This window comes from Oncorhynchus keta, chromosome 31 (genome assembly GCF_023373465.1).
Source record: "Oncorhynchus keta strain PuntledgeMale-10-30-2019 chromosome 31, Oket_V2, whole genome shotgun sequence".
Lineage (NCBI taxonomy): Eukaryota > Metazoa > Chordata > Actinopteri > Salmoniformes > Salmonidae > Oncorhynchus > Oncorhynchus keta.
The window spans coordinates 25110063-25135981 of NC_068451.1; the positions used below are offsets into that span (position 1 = coordinate 25110063).

At 39.1% G+C, this 25919-nt stretch overlaps 1 protein-coding gene across 1 annotated transcript in view; it reads right to left on the minus strand.

Annotated features, from left to right (window-relative positions):
* Positions 1-25919, minus strand: part of LOC118367887 (gamma-enolase-like) — a 57780-nt gene that overhangs the window by 16664 nt on the left and 15197 nt on the right. The window contains exons 7-8 of the mRNA XM_052489234.1: positions 3677-3899; positions 1-165 (exon numbers count right to left, since the gene is read on the minus strand). The exon at positions 1-165 is cut by the window's left edge and continues 33 nt beyond it. Coding sequence (XP_052345194.1) covers positions 1-165; positions 3677-3899 — 388 coding nt within the window. The remainder of the gene's footprint in view (positions 166-3676; positions 3900-25919) is intronic.

Below are 25919 nucleotides of genomic sequence, written 5' to 3' on the forward strand. Positions count from 1 at the left end.
CGCAGAGCTCTTGGGCGCTGATGTGGCGGTCTGCGTTGGGCGGAGACTTGAAGTCCAGGTCGTACTTGCCCTCTTTGTAGAACTCAGAGGCTGCCACATCCATCCCGATCACCACCTTGTCTGTGAAACCTGCCTTCTCAATGGCTGTCTTGATCAGCTCCAGGGCTGCACAGGACAGAGGGACAGGACACAGGGACAGGACAGAGGGACAGGACAAAGGGACAGGACAGAAGGACAGGACACAGGGACAGGACACAGGGACAGAACAGAGGGACATGCCACGGGCAGGGACAGGACAAAGGGACAGGACAGAGGGACAGGACAGAGTGACAGGACAAAGGGACAGGACAGAGGGACATGCCACGGACAGGAGGCAGGACAGAGGGACAGGACATGGGCAGGGACAGGACAGAGGGACAGGACACGGGCAGGGACAGGACAGAGGGACAGGACAAAGGGACAGGACAGAGGGACAGGACACGGGCAGGGACAGGACAAAGGGACAGGACAGAGGGACAGGACACGGACAGGGACAGGACAAAGGGACAGGACAAAGGGACAGGACAGAGAGACAGGACATGGGCAGGGAAAGGACAGAGGGACAGGACAAAGGGACAGGACAGAGGGACAGGACACGGGCAGGGACAGGACAAAGGGACAGGACAGAGGGACATGCCACGGGCAGGAGGCAGGACAGAGGGACAGGACACAGTGACAGGGGGACACAGGGACAGGACGCAGGGACAGGACACAGGGACAGGACGCAGGGACAGGACACAGGGACAGGACAGAGGGACAGGACAGAGGGACAGGACAGAGGGACAGGACAGAGGGACAGGACATGGACAGGGACAGGACAAAGGGACAGGACAGAGGGACATGCCACAGGCAGGAGGCAGGACAGAGGGACAGGACACAGTGACAGGGGGACACAGGGACAGGACGCAGGGACAGGACACAGGGACAGGACAGAGGGACAGGACAGAGGGACAGGACAGAGGGACAGGACAGAGGGACAGGACATGGACAGGGACAGGACAAAGGGACAGGACAGAGGGACATGCCACAGGCAGGAGGCAGGACAGAGGGACAGGACACAGTGACAGGGGGACAAAGGGACAGGACAGAGGGACAGGACATGGACAGGGACAGGACAAAGGGACAGGACAGAGGGAAATGCCACGGGCAGGAGGCAGGACATAGGGACAGGACATGGGCAGGGACAGGACAAAGGGACAGGACAGAGGGACAGGACACGGGCAGGGACAGGACAGAGGGACAGGACAAAGGGACAGGACAGAGGGACAGGACACGGGCAGGGACAGGACAAAGGGACAGGACAGAGGGACAGTACACGGGCAGGGACAGGACAAAGGGACAGGACAGAGGGACAGGACACGGGCAGGGACAAGACAAAGGGACAGGACAGAGGGACAGGACACGGGCAGGGACAGGACAAAGGGACAGGACAAAGGGACAGGACAGAGAGACAGGACATGGGCAGGGACAGAGGGACAGGACAAAGGAACAGGACAGAGGGACAGGACACGGGCAGGGACAGGACAAAGGGACAGGACAGAGGGACAGGACACGGGCAGGGACAGGACAAAGGAACAGGACAGAGGGACAGGACACGGGCAGGGACAGGACAAAGGGACAGGACAGAGGGACACGACACAGTGACAGGGGGACACAGGGACAGGACGCAGGGACAGGACACAGGGACAGGACAGAGGGGCAGGACAAAGGGACAGGACAGAGGGACAGGACAGAGGGGCAGGACAAAGGGACAGGACAAAGGGACAGGACAGAGGGACAGGACATGGACAAGGACAGGACAAAGGGACAGGACAAAGGGACAGGACACAGGGACACGACACAGTGACAGGGGAACACAGGGACAGGACACAGGGACAGGACAGAGGGACAGGACATGGACAAGGACAGGACAAAGGGACAGGACAAAGGGACAGGACAGAGGGATATGCCACGGGCAGGAGGCAGGACAGAGGGACAGGACACAGGGACATGACACAGGGACACGACACAGTGACAGGGGAACACAGGGACAGGACACAGGGACAGGACAGGGAAAGGGAGTGTTACAAGAAAGGTGAGAAGGGAGAGGGGGTTGTTATTAAACAGTGAGTGATAAATCCAATGCAGGGGTATTGTGCTTGTCTTGCTCTGTCTCTGAAAGACAATGTGCTGCGTTTATTTATGAGCCCAGTTCAAAAACAACCACGGACTCCCACCCTTTCTGTATTTACAGTAATATTGGGAATCTTGCGCATTCAGAAATGATTCATACCCCTTGACTTATTCCACATTTGATTATATTACAGCCTGAAATCAAAATGGATAAAATTGATTTTTGTTCACACCCATCTACACACAATACCCCAAAATGACAAAGTGAAAATGTGTTTTTAGACATTTGGCAAATTTATTGAGTCAATACATGTTAGAATCACCATTGGCAGTGATTACAGCTGTGAGTCTTTCTGGGTAAGTCTCTAAGAGCTTTGCACACCTGGATTGTACGTTGTGTTTTAGGTTATTGTCCTGCTGGAAGGTACATTTATCTCCCACTGTCCGGTGGAAAAGCAGACTGAACCAGATATCCTCTAGGATTTTGCCTGTGCTTAGCTCTATTTAGTTTATTTTTATATAAAAAACCTCTCTATTCCTTGTCAATGACAATCATGCCCATGACATGATGCAGCCACCACCATGCTTGAAAATATGAAGAGTGAAACTCAGTGATGTGTTGTATTGGATTTGCCCCAAACATAATGCTTTGTATTCAAGTTCATTTATTTGCCACATTTTTTGCAGTTTTACTTTAGTGCCTTATTGCAAACAGGATTCATGTTTTGGAATATGTTTATTCTGTAAAGGCTTCCTTCTTTTCAGTCTGTCATTTAGGTGAGTATTGTGGAGTAACTACAATGTTGTTGATCCATCCTCAGTTTTCTCCTATCACAGGCATTAAACTCTGTAACTGTTTTAAAGTTTTCTTTCTCTCTGGCAACTGAGTTAGGAAGGATGCCTGTATCTTTGTAGTGACTGGGCGTATTGATACACCATACAAAGTGTAATTAATAACTTCACAATGCTCAAAGGGATATTCAATGTGCGCTTTTTATATTTTTACCCATCTACCAATAGGTGCCCTTCTTTGCAAGGCATTGGAAACTCTCCCTCGATTTTGTGGTTGAATTTGTGTTAAAATTCACTGCTCGACTGTGGGACCTTACAGATAATTGTATGTGTGGTGTACAAAGATGAGGAAGTGATTAAAAAATAATGTACAACAATATTATTTCAGGCAGAGTGAGTGAGTCCATGCAACTTATTATGTGACTTGTTAAGCAAATTGTTACTCCCAGACTAATTTAGGCTTGCCAAAACAAAGGGGTTGAATATTTTTTGACTCAAGACATGTTAACATTTCTAAAAACGTTGATATTATGGGTATTGTGTCTAGGCCAGGCTGTAATGCAATAAAATGTGGAAAAAGTCAAGGGGTGTGAATACTTTCTGAAGGCAATGTAAACCAATTGGAAGGCTGTTTCCTTCACATCTGAAAACCCAGAAAGCTGAGGGTCTACAGAAGTTGTTTCCGGACCATGCAGTAATGTCTTTGATATGTCTTTCCTCCTGTCTCTCTCACCTTCAGTGTTCTCCAGTATGTTTGGGGCGAACCCCCCCTCGTCCCCCACGTTGGTGGCGTCCTGGCCATACTTCTCCTTGATCACTTCCCTCAGCGTCTGGTACAGCTCCGCCCCCACACGCACAGCATCCCTGAAAGACTCCGCCCCTACAGGAAGTACCATGAACTCCTGCATGGCCAGCTTGTTGCCCGCATGAGAGCCCCCGTTGATGACGTTAAACGCCTGAGGGAGAGGGGGACCAGGGGAGGAGAGGAGAGGGAGACATACATCAGTATTAGTCAATATACAGTATTTATTCATTCCTTTATCCAGTAGTTCCTTCATTCCTTCATCCAGTAGTTCCTTCATTGCTTTATCCAGTAGTTCCTTCATTCCTTTATCCAGTAGTTCATTCATTCCTTTATCCAGTTGTTCCTTCATTGCTTTATCCAGTAGTTCATTCATTCCTTTATCCAGTTGTTCCTTCATTGCTTTATCCAGTAGTTCCTTCATTGCTTTATCCAGTAGTTCCTTCATTCCTTTTTCCAGTAGTTTCTTCATTCCTTTATCCAGTAGTTCCTTCATTCCTTTATCCAGTAGTTCCTTCATTCCTTTATCCAGTTGTTCCTTCATTGCTTTATCCAGTAGTTCATTCATTCCTTTATCCAGTTGTTCCTTCATTGCTTTATCCAGTAGTTCCTTCATTGCTTTATCCAGTAGTTCCTTCATTCCTTTTCCAGTAGTTTCTTCATTCCTTTATCCAGTAGTTCCTTCATTCCTTTATCCAGTAGTTCCTTCATTGCTTTATCCAGTAGTTCCCTCATTCCTTTTTCCAGTAGTTTCTTCATTCCTTTATCCAGTAGTTCCTTCATTCCTTTAACCAGTTGTGTCTTCATTCCTTTTTCGAGTAGTTCCTTCATTCCTTTATCCAGTAGTTCCTTCATTCCTTTATCCAGTAGTTCCTTCATTCCTTTATCCAGTTGTTTCTTCATTCCTTTATCCAGTTGTTCCTTCATTCCTTTGTCCTGTAGTTCCTTCATTCCTTTATCCAGTAGATTCTTCATTCCTTTATCCAGTAGTTCCTTCATTCCTTTATCCAGTAGTTCCTTCATTCCTTTATCCAGTTGTTTCTTCATTCCTTTATCCAGTTGTTCCATCATTCCTTTGTCCTGTAGTTCCTTCATTCCTTTATCCAGTTGTTTCTTCATTCCTTTATCCAGTTGTTCCTTCATTCCTTTATCCAGTAGTTCCTTCATTCCTTTATCCAGTAGTTTCTTCATTCCTTTATCCAGTAGTTCCTTCATTCCTTCATCCAGTTGTTTCTTCATTCCTTTTTCCAGTTGTTTCTTCATTCCTTTATCCAGTAGTTCCTTCGTTCCTTTATTCAGTTGTTTCTTCATTCCTTTATCCAGTAGTTCCTTCATTCCTTTATCCAGTAGTTCCTTCATTCCTTTATCCAGTAGTTCCTTCATTCCTTTATCCAGTTGTTTCTTCATTCCTTTATCCAGTTGTTCCGTCATTCCTTTATCCAGTAGTTCCTTCATTCCTTTATCCAGTTGTTCCTTCATTCCTTTATCCAGTTGTTCCTTCATGCCTTCATCCAGTAGTTCCTTAATTCCTTTATCCAGTTGTTCCGTCATTCCTTTGTCCTGTAGTTCCTTCATTCCTTTATCCAGTTGTTCCTTCATTCCTTTATCCAGTTGTTTCGTCATTCCTTTATCCAGTAGTTCCTTCATTCCTTCATCCAGTAGTTCCTTCATTCCTTTATCCAGTTGTTTCTTCATTCCTTTATCCAGTTTTTCCGTCATTCCTTTGTCCTGTAGTTCCTTAATTCCTTTATCCAGTTGTTCCTTCATTCCTTTGTCCTGTAGTTCCTTCATTCCTTTATGCAGTTGTTTCTTCATTACTACATCCAGTTGTTCCTTCATTCCTTTATCCAGTAGTTCCTTCATTCCTTTATCCAGTAGTTCCTTCATTCCTTTATCCAGTAGTTCCTTCATTCCTTTATCCAGTAGTTCCTTCATTCCTTTATCCAGTAGTTCCATCATTCCTTTATCCAGTAGTTCCTTCATTCCTTTATCCAGTTGTTTCTTCATTCCTTTATCCAGTAGTTCCTTCATTCCTTTATCCAGTAGTTCCTTCATTCCTTTATCCAGTAGTTCCTTCATTCCTTTATCCAGTTGTTTTTTAATTCCTTTATCCAGTTGTTCCTTCATTCCTTTGTCCTGTAGTTCCTTCATTCCTTTATCCAGTTGTTTCTTCATTCCTTCATCCAGTAGTTCCTTCATTCCTTTATCCAATAGTTCCTTCATTCCTTCATCCAGTAGTTCCTTCATTGCTTTATCCAGTAGTTCCTTCATTCCTTTATCCAGTAGTTCCTTCATTGCTTTATCCAGTAGTTCCTTCATTGCTTTATCCAGTAGTTCCTTCATTCCTTTTTCCAGTAGTTTCTTCATTCCTTTATCCAGTAGTTTCTTAATTCCTTTATCCAGTTGTTCCTTCATTCCTTTGTCCTGTAGTTCCTTCATTCCTTTATCCAATAGTTCCTTCATTCCTTCATCCAGTAGTTCCTTCATTCCTTTATCCAATAGTTCCTTCATTCCTTCATCCAGTAGTTCCTTCATTGCTTTATCCAGTAGTTCCTTCATTCCTTTATCCAGTAGTTCCTTCATTGCTTTATCCAGTAGTTCCTTCATTGCTTTATCCAGTAGTTCCTTCATTCCTTTTTCCAGTAGTTTCTTCATTCCTTTATCCAGTAGTTCCTTCATTCCTTTAACCAGTTGTGTCTTCATTCCTTTTTCGAGTAGTTCCTTCATTCCTTTATCCAGTAGTTCCTTCATTCCTTTATCCAGTAGTTCCTTCATTCCTTTATCCAGTTGTTTCTTCATTCCTTTATCCAGTTGTTCCTTCATTCCTTTGTCCTGTAGTTCCTTCATTCCTTTATCCAGTAGTTTCTTCATTCCTTTATCCAGTAGTTCCTTCATTCCTTTATCCAGTAGTTCCTTCATTCCTTTATCCAGTTGTTTCTTCAGTCCTTTATCCAGTTGTTCCGTCATTCCTTTGTCCTGTAGTTCCTTCATTCCTTTATCCAGTTGTTTCTTCATTCCTTTATCCAGTTGTTCCTTCATTCCTTTATCCAGTAGTTCCTTCATTCCTTCATCCAGTTGTTTCTTCATTCCTTTATCCAGTAGTTCCTTCATTCCTTCATCCAGTAGTTCCTTCATTCCTTTATCCAGTAGTTCCTTCATTCCTTCATCCAGTAGTTCCTTCATTGCTTTATCCAGTAGTTCCTTCATTCCTTTATCCAGTATTTCCTTCATTCCTTTATCCAGTTGTTCCTTCATTGCTTTATCCAGTAGTTCCTTCATTGCTTTATCCAGTAGTTCCTTCATTCCTTTTTCCAGTAGTTTCTTCATTCCTTTATCCAGTAGTTCCTTCATTCCTTTATCCAGTTGTTTCTTCATTCCTTTTTCCAGTAGTTTCTTCATTCCTTTATCCAGTAGTTCCTTCATTCCTTTATCCAGTAGTTCCTTCATTCCTTTATCCAGTTGTTTCTTCATTCCCTTTTCCAGTAGTTTCTTCATTCCTTTATCCAGTAGTTCCTTCATTGCTTTATCCAGTAGTTCCTTCATTCCTTTATCCAGTAGTTCCTTCATTCCTTTATCCAGTTGTTCCTTCATTGCTTTATCCAATAGTTCCTTCATTGCTTTATCCAGTAGTTCCTTCATTCCTTTTTCCAGTAGTTTCTTCATTCCTTTATCCAGTTGTTTCTTCATTCCTTTATCCTGTTGTTCCTTCATTCCTTTATCCAGTTGTTTCTTCATTCCTTTTCCAGTCGTTTCTTCATTCCTTTATCCAGTAGTTCCTTCATTCCTTTATCCAGTAGTTCCTTCATTGCTTTATCCAGTAGTTCCTTCATTCCTTTATCCAGTAGTTCCTTCATTCCTTTATCCAGTAGTTTCTTCATTCCTTTATCCAGTTGTTTCTTCATTCCTTTATCCAGTTGTTCCTTCATTCCTTTATCCAGTCGTTCCTTCATTCCTTCATCCAGTAGTTCCTTCATTCCTTTATCCAGTCGTTCCTTCATTCCTTCATCCAGTAGTTCCTTCATTCCTTTATCCAGTAGTTCCTTCATTCCTTTATCCAGTAGTTCCTTCATTCCTTTATCCAATAGTTCCTTCATTCCTTTATCCAGTAGTTCCTTCATTCCTTTATCCAGTTGTTCCTTCATTCCTTTGTCCTGTAGTTCATTCATTCCTTTATCCAGTAGTTTCTTCATTCCTTTATCCAGTTGTTCCTTCATTCCTTTATCCAGTAGTTCCTTCATTCCTTTATCCAGTTGTTTCTTCATTCCTTTATCCAATAGTTCCTTCCTTCATTTTTCCAGTAGTTCCTTCATTCCTTCATCCAGTAGTTCCTTCATTCCTTTATCCAATAGTTCCTTCATTCCTTCATCCAGTAGTTTCTTCATTCCTTTATCCAGTAGTTCCTTCATTCCTTTATCCAGTAGTTCCTTCATTCCTTTATCCAGTTGTTTCTTCATTCCTTTATCCAGTTGTTCCATCATTCCTTTGTCCTGTAGTTCCTTCATTCCTTTATCCAGTTGTTCCTTCATTCCTTTATCCAGTTGTTTCTTCATTCCTTTATCCAGTAGTTCCTTCATTCCTTCATCCAGTAGTTCCTTCATTCCTTTATCCAGTTGTTTCTTCATTCCTTTATCCAGTTTTTCCGTCATTCCTTTGTCCTGTAGTTCCTTAATTCCTTTATCCAGTTGTTCCTTCATTCCTTTGTACTGTAGTTCCTTCATTCCTTTATCCAGTTGTTTCTTCATTACTACATCCAGTTGTTCCTTCATTCCTTTATCCAGTTGTTTCTTCATTCCTTTATCCAGTAGTTCCTTCATTCCTTTATCCAGTAGTTCCTTCATTCCTTTATCCAGTAGTTCCTTCATTCCTTTATCCAGTTGTTTCTTCATTCCTTTATCCAGATGTTCCTTCATTCCTTTGTCCTGTAGTTCCTTCATTCCTTTATCCAGTAGTTCCTTCATTACTTTATCCAGTTGTTCCTTCATTCCTTTATCCAGTAGTTCCTTCATTCCTTTATCCAGTAGTTCCTTCATTCCTTTATCCAGTAGTTCCTTCATTCCTTTATCCAGTAGTTCCTTCATTCCTTTATCCAGTTGTTTCTTCATTCCTTTATCCAGTCGTTCCTTCATTCCTTTATCCAGTTGTTTCTTCATTCATTTATCCAGTTGTTCCTTCATTCCTTTGTCCTGTAGTTCATTCATTCCTTTATCCAGGAGTTCCTTCATTCCTTTATCCAGTTGTTTCTTCATTCCCTTATCCAGTTGTTCCTTCATTCCTTTGTCCTGTAGTAGCTTCATTCCTTTATCCAGTTGTTTCTTCATTCCTTTATCCAGTTGTTCCTTCATTCCCTTATCCAGTAGTTCCTTCATTCCTTTATCCAGTAGTTCCTTCTTTCCTTTATCCAGTAGTTCCTTCATTCCTTTATCCAGTTATTTCTTCATTCCTTTATCCAGTAGTTCCTTCATTCCTTTATCCAGTTGTTTCTTCATTCCTTTATCCAGTTGTTCCTTCATTCCTTTGTCCTGTAGTTCATTCATTCCTTTATCCAGTAGTTTCTTCATTCCTTTATCCAGTAGTTCCTTCATTCCTTTATCCAGTAGTTCCTTCATTCCTTTATCCAGTAGTTCCTTCATTCCTTTATCCAGTTGTTCCTTCATTCCTTTGTCCTGTAGTTCATTCATTCCTTTATCCAGTAGTTTCTTCATTCCTTTATCGAGTTGTTCCTTCATTCCTTTATCCAGTAGTTTCTTCATTCCTTTATCCAGTAGTTCCTTCATTGCTTTATCCAGTAGTTCCTTCATTCCTTTTTCCAGTAGTTTCTTCATTCCTTTATCCAGTAGTTCCTTCATTCCTTTATCCAGTTGTTCCGTCATTCCTTTGTCCTGTAGTTTCTTCATTCCTTTATCCAGTAGTTCCTTCATTCCTTTATCCAGTTGTTCATTCATTCCTTTATCCAGTAGTTCCTTCATTCCTTGATCCAGATGTTTCTTCATTCCTTTATCCAGTAGTTCCTTCATTCCTTCATCCAGTAGTTCCTTCATTCCTTTATCCAGTAGTTCCTTCATTCCTTTATCCAGTTGTTCCTTCATTGCTTTATCCAGTAGTTCCTTCATTGCTTTATCCAGTAGTTCCTTCATTCCTTTTTCCAGTAGTTTCTTCATTCCTTTATCCAGTTGTTTCTTCATTCCTTTATCCTGTTGTTCCTTCATTCCTTTATCCAGTTGTTTCTTCATTCCTTTTCCAGTCGTTTCTTCATTCCTTTATCCAGTAGTTCCTTCATTCCTTTATCCAGTAGTTCCTTCATTGCTTTATCCAGTAGTTCCTTCATTCCTTTATCCAGTAGTTCCTTCATTGCTTTATCCAGTAGTTCCTTCATTCCTTTATCCATTAGTTTCTTCATTCCTTTATCCAGTTGTTTCTTCATTCCTTTATCCAGTTGTTCCTTCATTCCTTTATCCAGTTGTTTCTTCATTCCTTTATCCAGTCGTTCCTTCATTCCTTCATCCAGTAGTTCCTTCATTCCTTTATCCAGTCGTTCCTTCATTCCTTCATCCAGTAGTTCCTTCATTCCTTTATCCAGTAGTTCCTTCATTCCTTTATCCAGTAGTTCCTTCATTCCTTTATCCAATAGTTCCTTCATTCCTTTATCCAGTAGTTCCTTCATTCCTTTATCCAGTTGTTCCTTCATTCCTTTGTCCTGTAGTTCATTCATTCCTTTATCCAGTAGTTTCTTCATTCCTTTATCCAGTTGTTCCTTCATTCCTTTATCCAGTAGTTCCTTCATTCCTTTATCCAGTTGTTTCTTCATTCCTTTATCCAATAGTTCCTTCCTTCATTTTTCCAGTAGTTCCTTCATTCCTTCATCCAGTAGTTCCTTCATTCCTTTATCCAATAGTTCCTTCATTCCTTCATCCAGTAGTTTCTTCATTCCTTTATCCAGTAGTTCCTTCATTCCTTTATCCAGTAGTTCCTTCATTCCTTTATCCAGTAGTTCCTTCATTCCTTTATCCAGTTGTTTCTTCATTCCTTTATCCAGTTGTTCCTTCATTCCTTTGTCCTGTAGTTCCTTCATTCCTTTATCCAGTAGATTCTTCATTCCTTTATCCAGTAGTTCCTTCATTCCTTTATCCAGTAGTTCCTTCATTCCTTTATCCAGTTGTTTCTTCATTCCTTTATCCAGTTGTTCCATCATTCCTTTGTCCTGTAGTTCCTTCATTCCTTTATCCAGTTGTTTCTTCATTCCTTTATCCAGTTGTTCCTTCATTCCTTTATCCAGTAGTTCCTTCATTCCTTTATCCAGTAGTTTCTTCATTCCTTTATCCAGTAGTTCCTTCATTCCTTCATCCAGTTGTTTCTTCATTCCTTTTTCCAGTTGTTTCTTCATTCCTTTTTCCAGTAGTTTCTTCATTCCTTTATCCAGTAGTTCCTTCGTTCCTTTATTCAGTTGTTTCTTCATTCCTTTATCCAGTAGTTCCTTCATTCCTTTATCCAGTAGTTCCTTCATTCCTTTATCCAGTAGTTCCTTCATTCCTTTATCCAGTTGTTTCTTCATTCCTTTATCCGGTTGTTCCGTCATTCCTTTATCCAGTAGTTCCTTCATTCCTTTATCCAGTTGTTCCTTCATTCCTTTATCCAGTTGTTCCTTCATGCCTTCATCCAGTAGTTCCTTAATTCCTTTATCCAGTTGTTCCGTCATTCCTTTGTCCTGTAGTTCCTTCATTCCTTTATCCAGTTGTTCCTTCATTCCTTTATCCAGTTGTTTCGTCATTCCTTTATCCAGTAGTTCCTTCATTCCTTCATGCAGTAGTTCCTTCATTCCTTTATCCAGTTGTTTCTTCATTCCTTTATCCAGTTTTTCCGTCATTCCTTTGTCCTGTAGTTCCTTAATTCCTTTATCCAGTTGTTCCTTCATTCCTTTGTCCTGTAGTTCCTTCATTCCTTTATCTAGTTGTTTCTTCATTACTACATCCAGTTGTTCCTTCATTCCTTTATCCAGTAGTTCCTTCATTCCTTTATCCAGTAGTTCCTTCATTCCTTTATCCAGTAGTTCCTTCATTCCTTTATCCAGTAGTTCCTTCATTCCTTTATCCAGTAGTTCCATCATTCCTTTATCCAGTAGTTCCTTCATTCCTTTATCCAGTTGTTTCTTCATTCCTTTATCCAGTAGTTCCTTCATTCCTTTATCCAGTAGTTCCTTCATTCCTTTATCCAGTAGTTCCTTCATTCCTTTATCCAGTTGTTTCTTAATTCCTTTATCCAGTTGTTCCTTCATTCCTTTGTCCTGTAGTTCCTTCATTCCTTTATCCAGTTGTTTCTTCATTCCTTCATCCAGTAGTTCCTTCATTCCTTTATCCAATAGTTCCTTCATTCCTTCATCCAGTAGTTCCTTCATTGCTTTATCCAGTAGTTCCTTCATTCCTTTATCCAGTAGTTCCTTCATTGCTTTATCCAGTAGTTCCTTCATTGCTTTATCCAGTAGTTCCTTCATTCCTTTTTTCCAGTAGTTTCTTCATTCCTTTATCCAGTAGTTTCTTAATTCCTTTATCCAGTTGTTCCTTCATTCCTTTGTCCTGTAGTTCCTTCATTCCTTTATCCAATAGTTCCTTCATTCCTTCATCCAGTAGTTCCTTCATTCCTTTATCCAATAGTTCCTTCATTCCTTCATCCAGTAGTTCCTTCATTGCTTTATCCAGTAGTTCCTTCATTCCTTTATCCAGTAGTTCCTTCATTGCTTTATCCAGTAGTTCCTTCATTGCTTTATCCAGTAGTTCCTTCATTCCTTTTTCCAGTAGTTTCTTCATTCCTTTATCCAGTAGTTCCTTCATTCCTTTAACCAGTTGTGTCTTCATTCCTTTTTCGAGTAGTTCCTTCATTCCTTTATCCAGTAGTTCCTTCATTCCTTTATCCAGTAGTTCCTTCATTCCTTTATCCAGTTGTTTCTTCATTCCTTTATCCAGTTGTTCCTTCATTCCTTTGTCCTGTAGTTCCTTCATTCCTTTATCCAGTAGTTTCTTCATTCCTTTATCCAGTAGTTCCTTCATTCCTTTATCCAGTAGTTCCTTCATTCCTTTATCCAGTTGTTTCTTCATTCCTTTATCCAGTTGTTCCGTCATTCCTTTGTCCTGTAGTTCCTTCATTCCTTTATCCAGTTGTTTCTTCATTCCTTTATCCAGTTGTTCCTTCATTCCTTTATCCAGTAGTTCCTTCATTCCTTCATCCAGTTGTTTCTTCATTCCTTTATCCAGTAGTTCCTTCATTCCTTCATCCAGTAGTTCCTTCATTCCTTTATCCAGTAGTTCCTTCATTCCTTCATCCAGTAGTTCCTTCATTGCTTTATCCAGTAGTTCCTTCATTCCTTTATCCAGTATTTCCTTCATTCCTTTATCCAGTTGTTCCTTCATTGCTTTATCCAGTAGTTCCTTCATTGCTTTATCCAGTAGTTCCTTCATTCCTTTTTCCAGTAGTTTCTTCATTCCTTTATCCAGTAGTTCCTTCATTCCTTTATCCAGTTGTTTCTTCATTCCTTTTTCCAGTAGTTTCTTCATTCCTTTATCCAGTAGTTCCTTCATTCCTTTATCCAGTAGTTCCTTCATTCCTTTATCCAGTTGTTTCTTCATTCCCTTTTCCAGTAGTTTCTTCATTCCTTTATCCAGTAGTTCCTTCATTGCTTTATCCAGTAGTTCCTTCATTCCTTTATCCAGTAGTTCCTTCATTCCTTTATCCAGTTGTTCCTTCATTGCTTTATCCAGTAGTTCCTTCATTGCTTTATCCAGTAGTTCCTTCATTCCTTTTTCCAGTAGTTTCTTCATTCCTTTATCCAGTTGTTTCTTCATTCCTTTATCCTGTTGTTCCTTCATTCCTTTATCCAGTTGTTTCTTCATTCCTTTTCCAGTCGTTTCTTCATTCCTTTATCCAGTAGTTCCTTCATTCCTTTATCCAGTAGTTCCTTCATTGCTTTATCCAGTAGTTCCTTCATTCCTTTATCCAGTAGTTCCTTCATTGCTTTATCCAGTAGTTCCTTCATTCCTTTATCCAGTAGTTTCTTCATTCCTTTATCCAGTTGTTTCTTCATTCCTTTATCCAGTTGTTCCTTCATTCCTTTATCCAGTTGTTTCTTCATTCCTTTATCCAGTCGTTCCTTCATTCCTTCATCCAGTAGTTCCTTCATTCCTTTATCCAGTCGTTCCTTCATTCCTTCATCCAGTAGTTCCTTCATTCCTTTATCCAGTAGTTCCTTCATTCCTTTATCCAGTAGTTCCTTCATTCCTTTATCCAATAGTTCCTTCATTCCTTTATCCAGTAGTTCCTTCATTCCTTTGTCCTGTAGTTCATTCATTCCTTTATCCAGTAGTTTCTTCATTCCTTTATCCAGTTGTTCCTTCATTCCTTTATCCAGTAGTTCCTTCATTCCTTTATCCAGTTGTTTCTTCATTCCTTTATCCAATAGTTCCTTCCTTCATTTTTCCAGTAGTTCCTTCATTCCTTCATCCAGTAGTTCCTTCATTCCTTTATCCAATAGTTCCTTCATTCCTTCATCCAGTAGTTTCTTCATTCCTTTATCCAGTAGTTCCTTCATTCCTTTATCCAGTAGTTCCTTCAGTCCTTTATCCAGTTGTTTCTTCATTCCTTTATCCAGTTGTTCCATCATTCCTTTGTCCTGTAGTTCCTTCATTCCTTTATCCAGTTGTTCCTTCATTCCTTTATCCAGTTGTTTCTTCATTCCTTTATCCAGTAGTTCCTTCATTCCTTCATCCAGTAGTTCCTTCATTCCTTTATCCAGTTGTTTCTTCATTCCTTTATCCAGTTTTTCCGTCATTCCTTTGTCCTAAAGTTCCTTAATTCCTTTATCCAGTTGTTCCTTCATTCCTTTGTCCTGTAGTTCCTTCATTCCTTTATCCAGTTGTTCCTTCATTCCTTTATCCAGTTGTTTCTTCATTCCTTTATCCAGTAGTTCCTTCATTCCTTCATCCAGTAGTTCCTTCATTCCTTTATCCAGTTGTTCCTTCATTCCTTTATCCAGTTGTTTCGTCATTCCTTTATCCAGTAGTTCCTTCATTCCTTCATCCAGTAGTTCCTTCATTCCTTTATCCAGTAGTTTCTTAATTCCTTTATCCAGTTGTTCCTTCATTCCTTTGTCCTGTAGTTCCTTCATTCCTTTATCCAATAGTTCCTTCATTCCTTCATCCAGTAGTTCCTTCATTCCTTTATCCAATAGTTCCTTCATTCCTTCATCCAGTAGTTCCTTCATTGCTTTATCCAGTAGTTCCTTCATTCCTTTATCCAGTAGTTCCTTCATTGCTTTATCCAGTAGTTCCTTCATTGCTTTATCCAGTAGTTCCTTCATTCCTTTTTCCAGTAGTTTCTTCATTCCTTTATCCAGTAGTTCCTTCATTCCTTTAACCAGTTGTGTCTTCATTCCTTTTCGAGTAGTTCCTTCATTCCTTTATCCAGTAGTTCCTTCATTCCTTTATCCAGTAGTTCCTTCATTCCTTTATCCAGTTGTTTCTTCATTCCTTTATCCAGTTGTTCCTTCATTCCTTTGTCCTGTAGTTCCTTCATTCCTTTATCCAGTAGTTTCTTCATTCCTTTATCCAGTAGTTCCTTCATTCCTTTATCCAGTAGTTCCTTCATTCCTTTATCCAGTTGTTTCTTCATTCCTTTATCCAGTTGTTCCGTCATTCCTTTGTCCTGTAGTTCCTTCATTCCTTTATCCAGTTGTTTCTTCATTCCTTTATCCAGTTGTTCCTTCATTCCTTTATCCAGTAGTTCCTTCATTCCTTCATCCAGTTGTTTCTTCATTCCTTTATCCAGTTGTTCCTTCATTCCTTCATCCAGTAGTTCCTTCATTCCTTTATCCAGTAGTTCCTTCATTCCTTCATCCAGTAGTTCCTTCATTGCTTTATCCAGTAGTTCCTTCATTCCTTTATCCAGTATTTCCTTCATTCCTTTATCCAGTTGTTCCTTCATTGCTTTATCCAGTAGTTCCTTCATTGCTTTATCCAGTAGTTCCTTCATTCCTTTTTCCAGTAGTTTCTTCATTCCTTTATCCAGTAGTTCCTTCATTCCTTTATCCAGTTGTTTCTTCATTCCTTTTTCCAGTAGTTTCTTCATTCCTTTATCCAGTAGTTCCTTCATTCCTTTATCCAGTAGTTCCTTCATTCCTTTATCCAGTTGTTTCTTCATTCCCTTTTCCAGTAGTTTCTTCATTCCTTTATCCAGTAGTTCCTTCATTGCTTTATCCAGTAGTTCCTTCATTCCTTTATCCAGTAGTTCCTTCATTCCTTTATCCAGTTGTTCCTTCATTGCTTTATCCAGTAGTTCCTTCATTGCTTTATCCAGTAGTTCCTTCATTCCTTTTTCCAGTAGTTTCTTCATTCCTTTATCCAGTTGTTTCTTCATTCCTTTATCCTGTTGTTCCTTCATTCCTTTATCCAGTTGTTTCTTCATTCCTTTTCCAGTCGTTTCTTCATTCCTTTATCCAGTAGTTCCTTCATTCCTTTATCCAGTAGTTCCTTCATTGCTTTATCCAGTAGTTCCTTCATTCCTTTATCCAGTAGTTCCTTCATTGCTTTATCCAGTAGTTCCTTCATTCCTTTATCCAGTAGTTTCTTCATTCCTTTATCCAGTTGTTTCTTCATTCCTTTATCCAGTTGTTCCTTCATTCCTTTATCCAGTTGTTTCTTCATTCCTTTATCCAGTCGTTCCTTCATTCCTTCATCCAGTAGTTCCTTCATTCCTTTATCCAGTCGTTCCTTCATTCCTTCATCCAGTAGTTCCTTCATTCCTTTATCCAGTAGTTCCTTCATTCCTTTATCCAGTAGTTCCTTCATTCCTTTATCCAATAGTTCCTTCATTCCTTTATCCAGTAGTTCCTTCATTCCTTTATCCAGTTGTTCCTTCATTCCTTTGTCCTGTAGTTCATTCATTCCTTTATCCAGTAGTTTCTTCATTCCTTTATCCAGTTGTTCCTTCATTCCTTTATCCAGTAGTTCCTTCATTCCTTTATCCAGTTGTTTCTTCATTCCTTTATCCAATAGTTCCTTCCTTCATTTTTCCAGTAGTTCCTTCATTCCTTCATCCAGTAGTTCCTTCATTCCTTTATCCAATAGTTCCTTCATTCCTTCATCCAGTAGTTTCTTCATTCCTTTATCCAGTAGTTCCTTCATTCCTTTATCCAGTAGTTCCTTCATTCCTTTATCCAGTTGTTTCTTCATTCCTTTATCCAGTTGTTCCATCATTCCTTTGTCCTGTAGTTCCTTCATTCCTTTATCCAGTTGTTCCTTCATTCCTTTATCCAGTTGTTTCTTCATTCCTTTATCCAGTAGTTCCTTCATTCCTTCATCCAGTAGTTCCTTCATTCCTTTATCCAGTTGTTTCTTCATTCCTTTATCCAGTTTTTCCGTCATTCCTTTGTCCTAAAGTTCCTTAATTCCTTTATCCAGTTGTTCCTTCATTCCTTTGTACTGTAGTTCCTTCATTCCTTTATCCAGTTGTTTCTTCATTACTACATCCAGTTGTTCCTTCATTCCTTTATCCAGTTGTTTCTTCATTCCTTTATCCAGTAGTTCCTTCATTCCTTTATCCAGTAGTTCCTTCATTCCTTTATCCAGTAGTTCCTTCATTCCTTTATCCAGTTGTTTCTTCATTCCTTTATCCAGATGTTCCTTCATTCCTTTGTCCTGTAGTTCCTTCATTCCTTTATCCAGTAGTTCCTTCATTACTTTATCCAGTTGTTCCTTCATTCCTTTATCCAGTAGTTCCTTCATTCCTTTATCCAGTAGTTCCTTCATTCCTTTATCCAGTAGTTCCTTCATTCCTTTATCCAGTAGTTCCTTCATTCCTTTATCCAGTAGTTCCTTCATTCCTTTATCCAGTAGTTTCTTCATTCCTTTATCCAGTTGTTTCTTCATTCCTTTATCCAGTTGTTCCTTCATTCCTTTATCCAGTTGTTTCTTCATTCCTTTATCCAGTCGTTCCTTCATTCCTTCATCCAGTAGTTCCTTCATTCCTTTATCCAGTCGTTCCTTCATTCCTTCATCCAGTAGTTCCTTCATTCCTTTATCCAGTAGTTCCTTCATTCCTTTATCCAGTAGTTCCTTCATTCCTTTATCCAATAGTTCCTTCATTCCTTTATCCAGTAGTTCCTTCATTCCTTTATCCAGTTGTTCCTTCATTCCTTTGTCCTGTAGTTCATTCATTCCTTTATCCAGTAGTTTCTTCATTCCTTTATCCAGTTGTTCCTTCATTCCTTTATCCAGTAGTTCCTTCATTCCTTTATCCAGTTGTTTCTTCATTCCTTTATCCAATAGTTCCTTCCTTCATTTTTCCAGTAGTTCCTTCATTCCTTCATCCAGTAGTTCCTTCATTCCTTTATCCAATAGTTCCTTCATTCCTTCATCCAGTAGTTTCTTCATTCCTTTATCCAGTAGTTCCTTCATTCCTTTATCCAGTAGTTCCTTCATTCCTTTATCCAGTTGTTTCTTCATTCCTTTATCCAGTTGTTCCATCATTCCTTTGTCCTGTAGTTCCTTCATTCCTTTATCCAGTTGTTCCTTCATTCCTTTATCCAGTTGTTTCTTCATTCCTTTATCCAGTAGTTCCTTCATTCCTTCATCCAGTAGTTCCTTCATTCCTTTATCCAGTTGTTTCTTCATTCCTTTATCCAGTTTTTCCGTCATTCCTTTGTCCTAAAGTTCCTTAATTCCTTTATCCAGTTGTTCCTTCATTCCTTTGTACTGTAGTTCCTTCATTCCTTTATCCAGTTGTTTCTTCATTACTACATCCAGTTGTTCCTTCATTCCTTTATCCAGTTGTTTCTTCATTCCTTTATCCAGTAGTTCCTTCATTCCTTTATCCAGTAGTTCCTTCATTCCTTTATCCAGTAGTTCCTTCATTCCTTTATCCAGTTGTTTCTTCATTCCTTTATCCAGATGTTCCTTCATTCCTTTGTCCTGTAGTTCCTTCATTCCTTTATCCAGTAGTTCCTTCATTACTTTATCCAGTTGTTCCTTCATTCCTTTATCCAGTAGTTCCTTCATTCCTTTATCCAGTAGTTCCTTCATTCCTTTATCCAGTAGTTCCTTCATTCCTTTATCCAGTAGTTCCTTCATTCCTTTATCCAGTTGTTTCTTCATTCCTTTATCCAGTCGTTCCTTCATTCCTTTATCCAGTTGTTTCTTCATTCATTTATCCAGTTGTTCCTTCATTCCTTTGTCCTGTAGTTCATTCATTCCTTTATCCAGGAGTTCCTTCATTCCTTTATCCAGTTGTTTCTTCATTCCCTTATCCAGTTGTTCCTTCATTCCTTTGTCCTGTAGTAGCTTCATTCCTTTATCCAGTTGTTTCTTCATTCCTTTATCCAGTTGTTCCTTCATTCCCTTATCCAGTAGTTCCTTCATTCCTTTATCCAGTAGTTCCTTCTTTCCTTTATCCAGTAGTTCCTTCATTCCTTTATCCAGTTATTTCTTCATTCCTTTATCCAGTAGTTCCTTCATTCCTTTATCCAGTTGTTTCTTCATTCCTTTATCCAGTTGTTCCTTCATTCCTTTGTCCTGTAGTTCATTCATTCCTTTATCCAGTAGTTTCTTCATTCCTTTATCCAGTAGTTCCTTCATTCCTTTATCCAGTAGTTCCTTCATTCCTTTATCCAGTAGTTCCTTCATTCCTTTATCCAGTTGTTCCTTCATTCCTTTGTCCTGTAGTTCATTCATTCCTTTATCCAGTAGTTTCTTCATTCCTTTATCGAGTTGTTCCTTCATTCCTTTATCCAGTAGTTTCTTCATTCCTTTATCCAGTAGTTCCTTCATTGCTTTATCCAGTAGTTCCTTCATTCCTTTTTCCAGTAGTTTCTTCATTCCTTTATCCAGTAGTTCCTTCATTCCTTTATCCAGTTGTTCCGTCATTCCTTTGTCCTGTAGTTTCTTCATTCCTTTATCCAGTAGTTCCTTCATTCCTTTATCCAGTTGTTCATTCATTCCTTTATCCAGTAGTTCCTTCATTCCTTGATCCAGATGTTTCTTCATTCCTTTATCCAGTAGTTCCTTCATTCCTTCATCCAGTAGTTCCTTCATTCCTTTATCCAGTAGTTCCTTCATTCCTTTATCCAGTTGTTCCTTCATTGCTTTATCCAGTAGTTCCTTCATTGCTTTATCCAGTAGTTCCTTCATTCCTTTTTCCAGTAGTTTCTTCATTCCTTTATCCAGTTGTTTCTTCATTCCTTTATCCTGTTGTTCCTTCATTCCTTTATCCAGTTGTTTCTTCATTCCTTTTCCAGTCGTTTCTTCATTCCTTTATCCAGTAGTTCCTTCATTCCTTTATCCAGTAGTTCCTTCATTGCTTTATCCAGTAGTTCCTTCATTCCATTATCCAGTAGTTCCTTCATTGCTTTATCCAGTAGTTCCTTCATTCCTTTATCCATTAGTTTCTTCATTCCTTTATCCAGTTGTTTCTTCATTCCTTTATCCAGTTGTTCCTTCATTCCTTTATCCAGTTGTTTCTTCATTCCTTTATCCAGTCGTTCCTTCATTCCTTCATCCAGTAGTTCCTTCATTCCTTTATCCAGTCGTTCCTTCATTCCTTCATCCAGTAGTTCCTTCATTCCTTTATCCAGTAGTTCCTTCATTCCTTTATCCAGTAGTTCCTTCATTCCTTTATCCAATAGTTCCTTCATTCCTTTATCCAGTAGTTCCTTCATTCCTTTATCCAGTTGTTCCTTCATTCCTTTGTCCTGTAGTTCATTCATTCCTTTATCCAGTAGTTTCTTCATTCCTTTATCCAGTTGTTCCTTCATTCCTTTATCCAGTAGTTCCTTCATTCCTTTATCCAGTTGTTTCTTCATTCCTTTATCCAATAGTTCCTTCCTTCATTTTTCCAGTAGTTCCTTCATTCCTTCATCCAGTAGTTCCTTCATTCCTTTATCCAATAGTTCCTTCATTCCTTCATCCAGTAGTTTCTTCATTCCTTTATCCAGTAGTTCCTTCATTCCTTTATCCAGTAGTTCCTTCATTCCTTTATCCAGTAGTTCCTTCATTCCTTTATCCAGTTGTTCCTTCATTCCTTTGTCCTGTAGTTCCTTCATTCCTTTATCCAGTTGTTTCTTCATTCCTTTTCCAGTCGTTTCTTCATTCCTTTATCCAGTAGTTCCTTCATTCCTTTATCCAGTAGTTCCTTCATTGCTTTATCCAGTAGTTCCTTCATTCCTTTATCCAGTAGTTCCTTCATTGCTTTATCCAGTAGTTCCTTCATTCCTTTATCCATTAGTTTCTTCATTCCTTTATCCAGTTGTTTCTTCATTCCTTTATCCAGTTGTTCCTTCATTCCTTTATCCAGTTGTTTCTTCATTCCTTTATCCAGTCGTTCCTTCATTCCTTCATCCAGTAGTTCCTTCATTCCTTTATCCAGTCGTTCCTTCATTCCTTCATCCAGTAGTTCCTTCATTCCTTTATCCAGTAGTTCCTTCATTCCTTTATCCAGTAGTTCCTTCATTCCTTTATCCAATAGTTCCTTCATTCCTTTATCCAGTAGTTCCTTCATTCCTTTATCCAGTTGTTCCTTCATTCCTTTGTCCTGTAGTTCATTCATTCCTTTATCCAGTAGTTTCTTCATTCCTTTATCCAGTTGTTCCTTCATTCCTTTATCCAGTAGTTCCTTCATTCCTTTATCCAGTTGTTTCTTCATTCCTTTATCCAATAGTTCCTTCCTTCATTTTTCCAGTAGTTCCTTCATTCCTTCATCCAGTAGTTCCTTCATTCCTTTATCCAATAGTTCCTTCATTCCTTCATCCAGTAGTTTCTTCATTCCTTTATCCAGTAGTTCCTTCATTCCTTTATCCAGTAGTTCCTTCATTCCTTTATCCAGTAGTTCCTTCATTCCTTTATCCAGTTGTTCCTTCATTCCTTTGTCCTGTAGTTCATTCATTCCTTTATCCAGTAGTTTCTTCATTCCTTTATCCAGTAGTTCCTTCATTCCTTTATCCAGTTGTTCATTAATTCCTTTATCCAGTAGTTCCTTCATTCCTTGATCCAGATGTTTCTTCATTCCTTTATCCAGTAGTTCCTTCATTCCTTCATCCAGTAGTTCCTTCATTCCTTTATCCAGTAGTTCCTTCATTCCTTTATCCAGTTGTTCCTTCATTGCTTCATCCAGTAGTTCCTTCATTCCTTTATCCAGTAGTTCCTTCATTCCTTTATCCAGTTGTTCCTTCATTCCTTTATCCAGTTGTTTCTTCATTCCTTTATCCAGTTGTTCCATCATTCCTTTGTCCTGTAGTTCCTTCATTCCTTTATCCAGTTGTTCCTTCATTCCTTTATCCAGTTGTTTCTTCATTCCTTTATCCAGTAGTTCCTTCATTCCTTCATCCAGTAGTTCCTTCATTCCTTTATCCAGTTGTTTCTTCATTCCTTTATCCAGTTTTTCCGTCATTCCTTTGTCCTAAAGTTCCTTAATTCCTTTATCCAGTTGTTCCTTCATTCCTTTGTACTGTAGTTCCTTCATTCCTTTATCCAGTTGTTTCTTCATTACTACATCCAGTTGTTCCTTCATTCCTTTATCCAGTTGTTTCTTCATTCCTTTATCCAGTAGTTCCTTCATTCCTTTATCCAGTAGTTCCTTCATTCCTTTATCCAGTAGTTCCTTCATTCCTTTATCCAGTTGTTTCTTCATTCCTTTATCCAGATGTTCCTTCATTCCTTTGTCCTGTAGTTCCTTCATTCCTTTATCCAGTAGTTCCTTCATTACTTTATCCAGTTGTTCCTTCATTCCTTTATCCAGTAGTTCCTTCATTCCTTTATCCAGTAGTTCCTTCATTCCTTTATCCAGTAGTTCCTTCATTCCTTTATCCAGTAGTTCCTTCATTCCTTTATCCAGTTGTTTCTTCATTCCTTTATCCAGTCGTTCCTTCATTCCTTTATCCAGTTGTTTCTTCATTCATTTATCCAGTTGTTCCTTCATTCCTTTGTCCTGTAGTTCATTCATTCCTTTATCCAGGAGTTCCTTCATTCCTTTATCCAGTTGTTTCTTCATTCCCTTATCCAGTTGTTCCTTCATTCCTTTGTCCTGTAGTAGCTTCATTCCTTTATCCAGTTGTTTCTTCATTCCTTTATCCAGTTGTTCCTTCATTCCCTTATCCAGTAGTTCCTTCATTCCTTTATCCAGTAGTTCCTTCTTTCCTTTATCCAGTAGTTCCTTCATTCCTTTATCCAGTTATTTCTTCATTCCTTTATCCAGTAGTTCCTTCATTCCTTTATCCAGTTGTTTCTTCATTCCTTTATCCAGTTGTTCCTTCATTCCTTTGTCCTGTAGTTCATTCATTCCTTTATCCAGTAGTTTCTTCATTCCTTTATCCAGTAGTTCCTTCATTCCTTTATCCAGTAGTTCCTTCATTCCTTTATCCAGTAGTTCCTTCATTCCTTTATCCAGTTGTTCCTTCATTCCTTTGTCCTGTAGTTCATTCATTCCTTTATCCAGTAGTTTCTTCATTCCTTTATCGAGTTGTTCCTTCATTCCTTTATCCAGTAGTTTCTTCATTCCTTTATCCAGTAGTTCCTTCATTGCTTTATCCAGTAGTTCCTTCATTCCTTTTTCCAGTAGTTTCTTCATTCCTTTATCCAGTAGTTCCTTCATTCCTTTATCCAGTTGTTCCGTCATTCCTTTGTCCTGTAGTTCATTCATTCCTTTATCCAGTAGTTCCTTCATTCCTTGATCCAGATGTTTCTTCATTCCTTTATCCAGTAGTTCCTTCATTCCTTCATCCAGTAGTTCCTTCATTCCTTTATCCAGTAGTTCCTTCATTCCTTTATCCAGTTGTTCCTTCATTGCTTTATCCAGTAGTTCCTTCATTGCTTTATCCAGTAGTTCCTTCATTCCTTTTTCCAGTAGTTTCTTCATTCCTTTATCCAGTTGTTTCTTCATTCCTTTATCCAGTTGTTCCTTCATTCCTTTATCCAGTTGTTTCTTCATTCCTTTATCCAGTAGTTCCTTCATTCCTTTATCCAGTAGTTCCTTCATTCCTTTATCCAGTTCCTTCATTCCTTCATCCAGTAGTTCCTTCATTCCTTTATCCAGTAGTTCCTTCATTCCTTTATCCAGTAGTTCCTTCATTCCTTTATCCAATAGTTCCTTCATTCCTTTATCCAGTAGTTCCTTCATTCCTTTATCCAGTTGTTCCTTCATTCCTTTGTCCTGTAGTTCATTCATTCCTTTATCCAGTAGTTTCTTCATTCCTTTATCCAGTTGTTCCTTCATTCCTTTATCCAGTAGTTCCTTCATTCCTTTATCCAGTTGTTTCTTCATTCCTTTTCAATAGTTCCTTCCTTCATTTTTCCAGTAGTTCCTTCATTCCTTCATCCAGTAGTTCCTTCATTCCTTTATCCAATAGTTCCTTCATTCCTTCATCCAGTAGTTTCTTCATTCCTTTATCCGTAGTTCCTTCATTCCTTTATCCAGTAGTTCCTTCATTCCTTTATCCAGTAGTTCCTTCATTCCTTTATCCAGTTGTTCCTTCATTCCTTTGTCCTGTAGTTCCTTCATTCCTTTATCCAGTTGTTTCTTCATTCCTTTTCCAGTCGTTTCTTCATTCCTTTATCCAGTAGTTCCTTCATTCCTTTATCCAGTAGTTCCTTCATTGCTTTATCCAGTAGTTCCTTCATTCCTTTATCCAGTAGTTCCTTCATTGCTTTATCCAGTAGTTCCTTCATTCCTTTATCCATTAGTTTCTTCATTCCTTTATCCAGTTGTTTCTTCATTCCTTTATCCAGTTGTTCCTTCATTCCTTTATCCAGTTGTTTCTTCATTCCTTTATCCAGTCGTTCCTTCATTCCTTCATCCAGTAGTTCCTTCATTCCTTTATCCAGTCGTTCCTTCATTCCTTCATCCAGTAGTTCCTTCATTCCTTTATCCAGTAGTTCCTTCATTCCTTTATCCAGTAGTTCCTTCATTCCTTTATCCAATAGTTCCTTCATTCCTTTATCCAGTAGTTCCTTCATTCCTTTATCCAGTTGTTCCTTCATTCCTTTGTCCTGTAGTTCATTCATTCCTTTATCCAGTAGTTTCTTCATTCCTTTATCCAGTTGTTCCTTCATTCCTTTATCCAGTAGTTCCTTCATTCCTTTATCCAGTTGTTTCTTCATTCCTTTATCCAATAGTTCCTTCCTTCATTTTTCCAGTAGTTCCTTCATTCCTTCATCCAGTAGTTCCTTCATTCCTTTATCCAATAGTTCCTTCATTCCTTCATCCAGTAGTTTCTTCATTCCTTTATCCAGTAGTTCCTTCATTCCTTTATCCAGTAGTTCCTTCATTCCTTTATCCAGTAGTTCCTTCATTCCTTTATCCAGTTGTTCCTTCATTCCTTTGTCCTGTAGTTCATTCATTCCTTTATCCAGTAGTTTCTTCATTCCTTTATCCAGTAGTTCCTTCATTCCTTTATCCAGTTGTTCATTAATTCCTTTATCCAGTAGTTCCTTCATTCCTTGATCCAGATGTTTCTTCATTCCTTTATCCAGTAGTTCCTTCATTCCTTCATCCAGTAGTTCCTTCATTCCTTTATCCAGTAGTTCCTTCATTCCTTTATCCAGTTGTTCCTTCATTGCTTCATCCAGTAGTTCCTTCATTCCTTTATCCAGTAGTTCCTTCATTCCTTTATCCAGTTGTTCCTTCATTCCTTTATCCAGTTGTTTCTTCATTCCTTTATCCAGTTGTTCCATCATTCCTTTGTCCTGTAGTTCCTTCATTCCTTTATCCAGTTGTTCCTTCATTCCTTTATCCAGTTGTTTCTTCATTCCTTTATCCAGTAGTTCCTTCATTCCTTCATCCAGTAGTTCCTTCATTCCTTTATCCAGTTGTTTCTTCATTCCTTTATCCAGTTTTTCCGTCATTCCTTTGTCCTAAAGTTCCTTAATTCCTTTATCCAGTTGTTCCTTCATTCCTTTGTACTGTAGTTCCTTCATTCCTTTATCCAGTTGTTTCTTCATTACTACATCCAGTTGTTCCTTCATTCCTTTATCCAGTTGTTTCTTCATTCCTTTATCCAGTAGTTCCTTCATTCCTTTATCCAGTAGTTCCTTCATTCCTTTATCCAGTAGTTCCTTCATTCCTTTATCCAGTTGTTTCTTCATTCCTTTATCCAGATGTTCCTTCATTCCTTTGTCCTGTAGTTCCTTCATTCCTTTATCCAGTAGTTCCT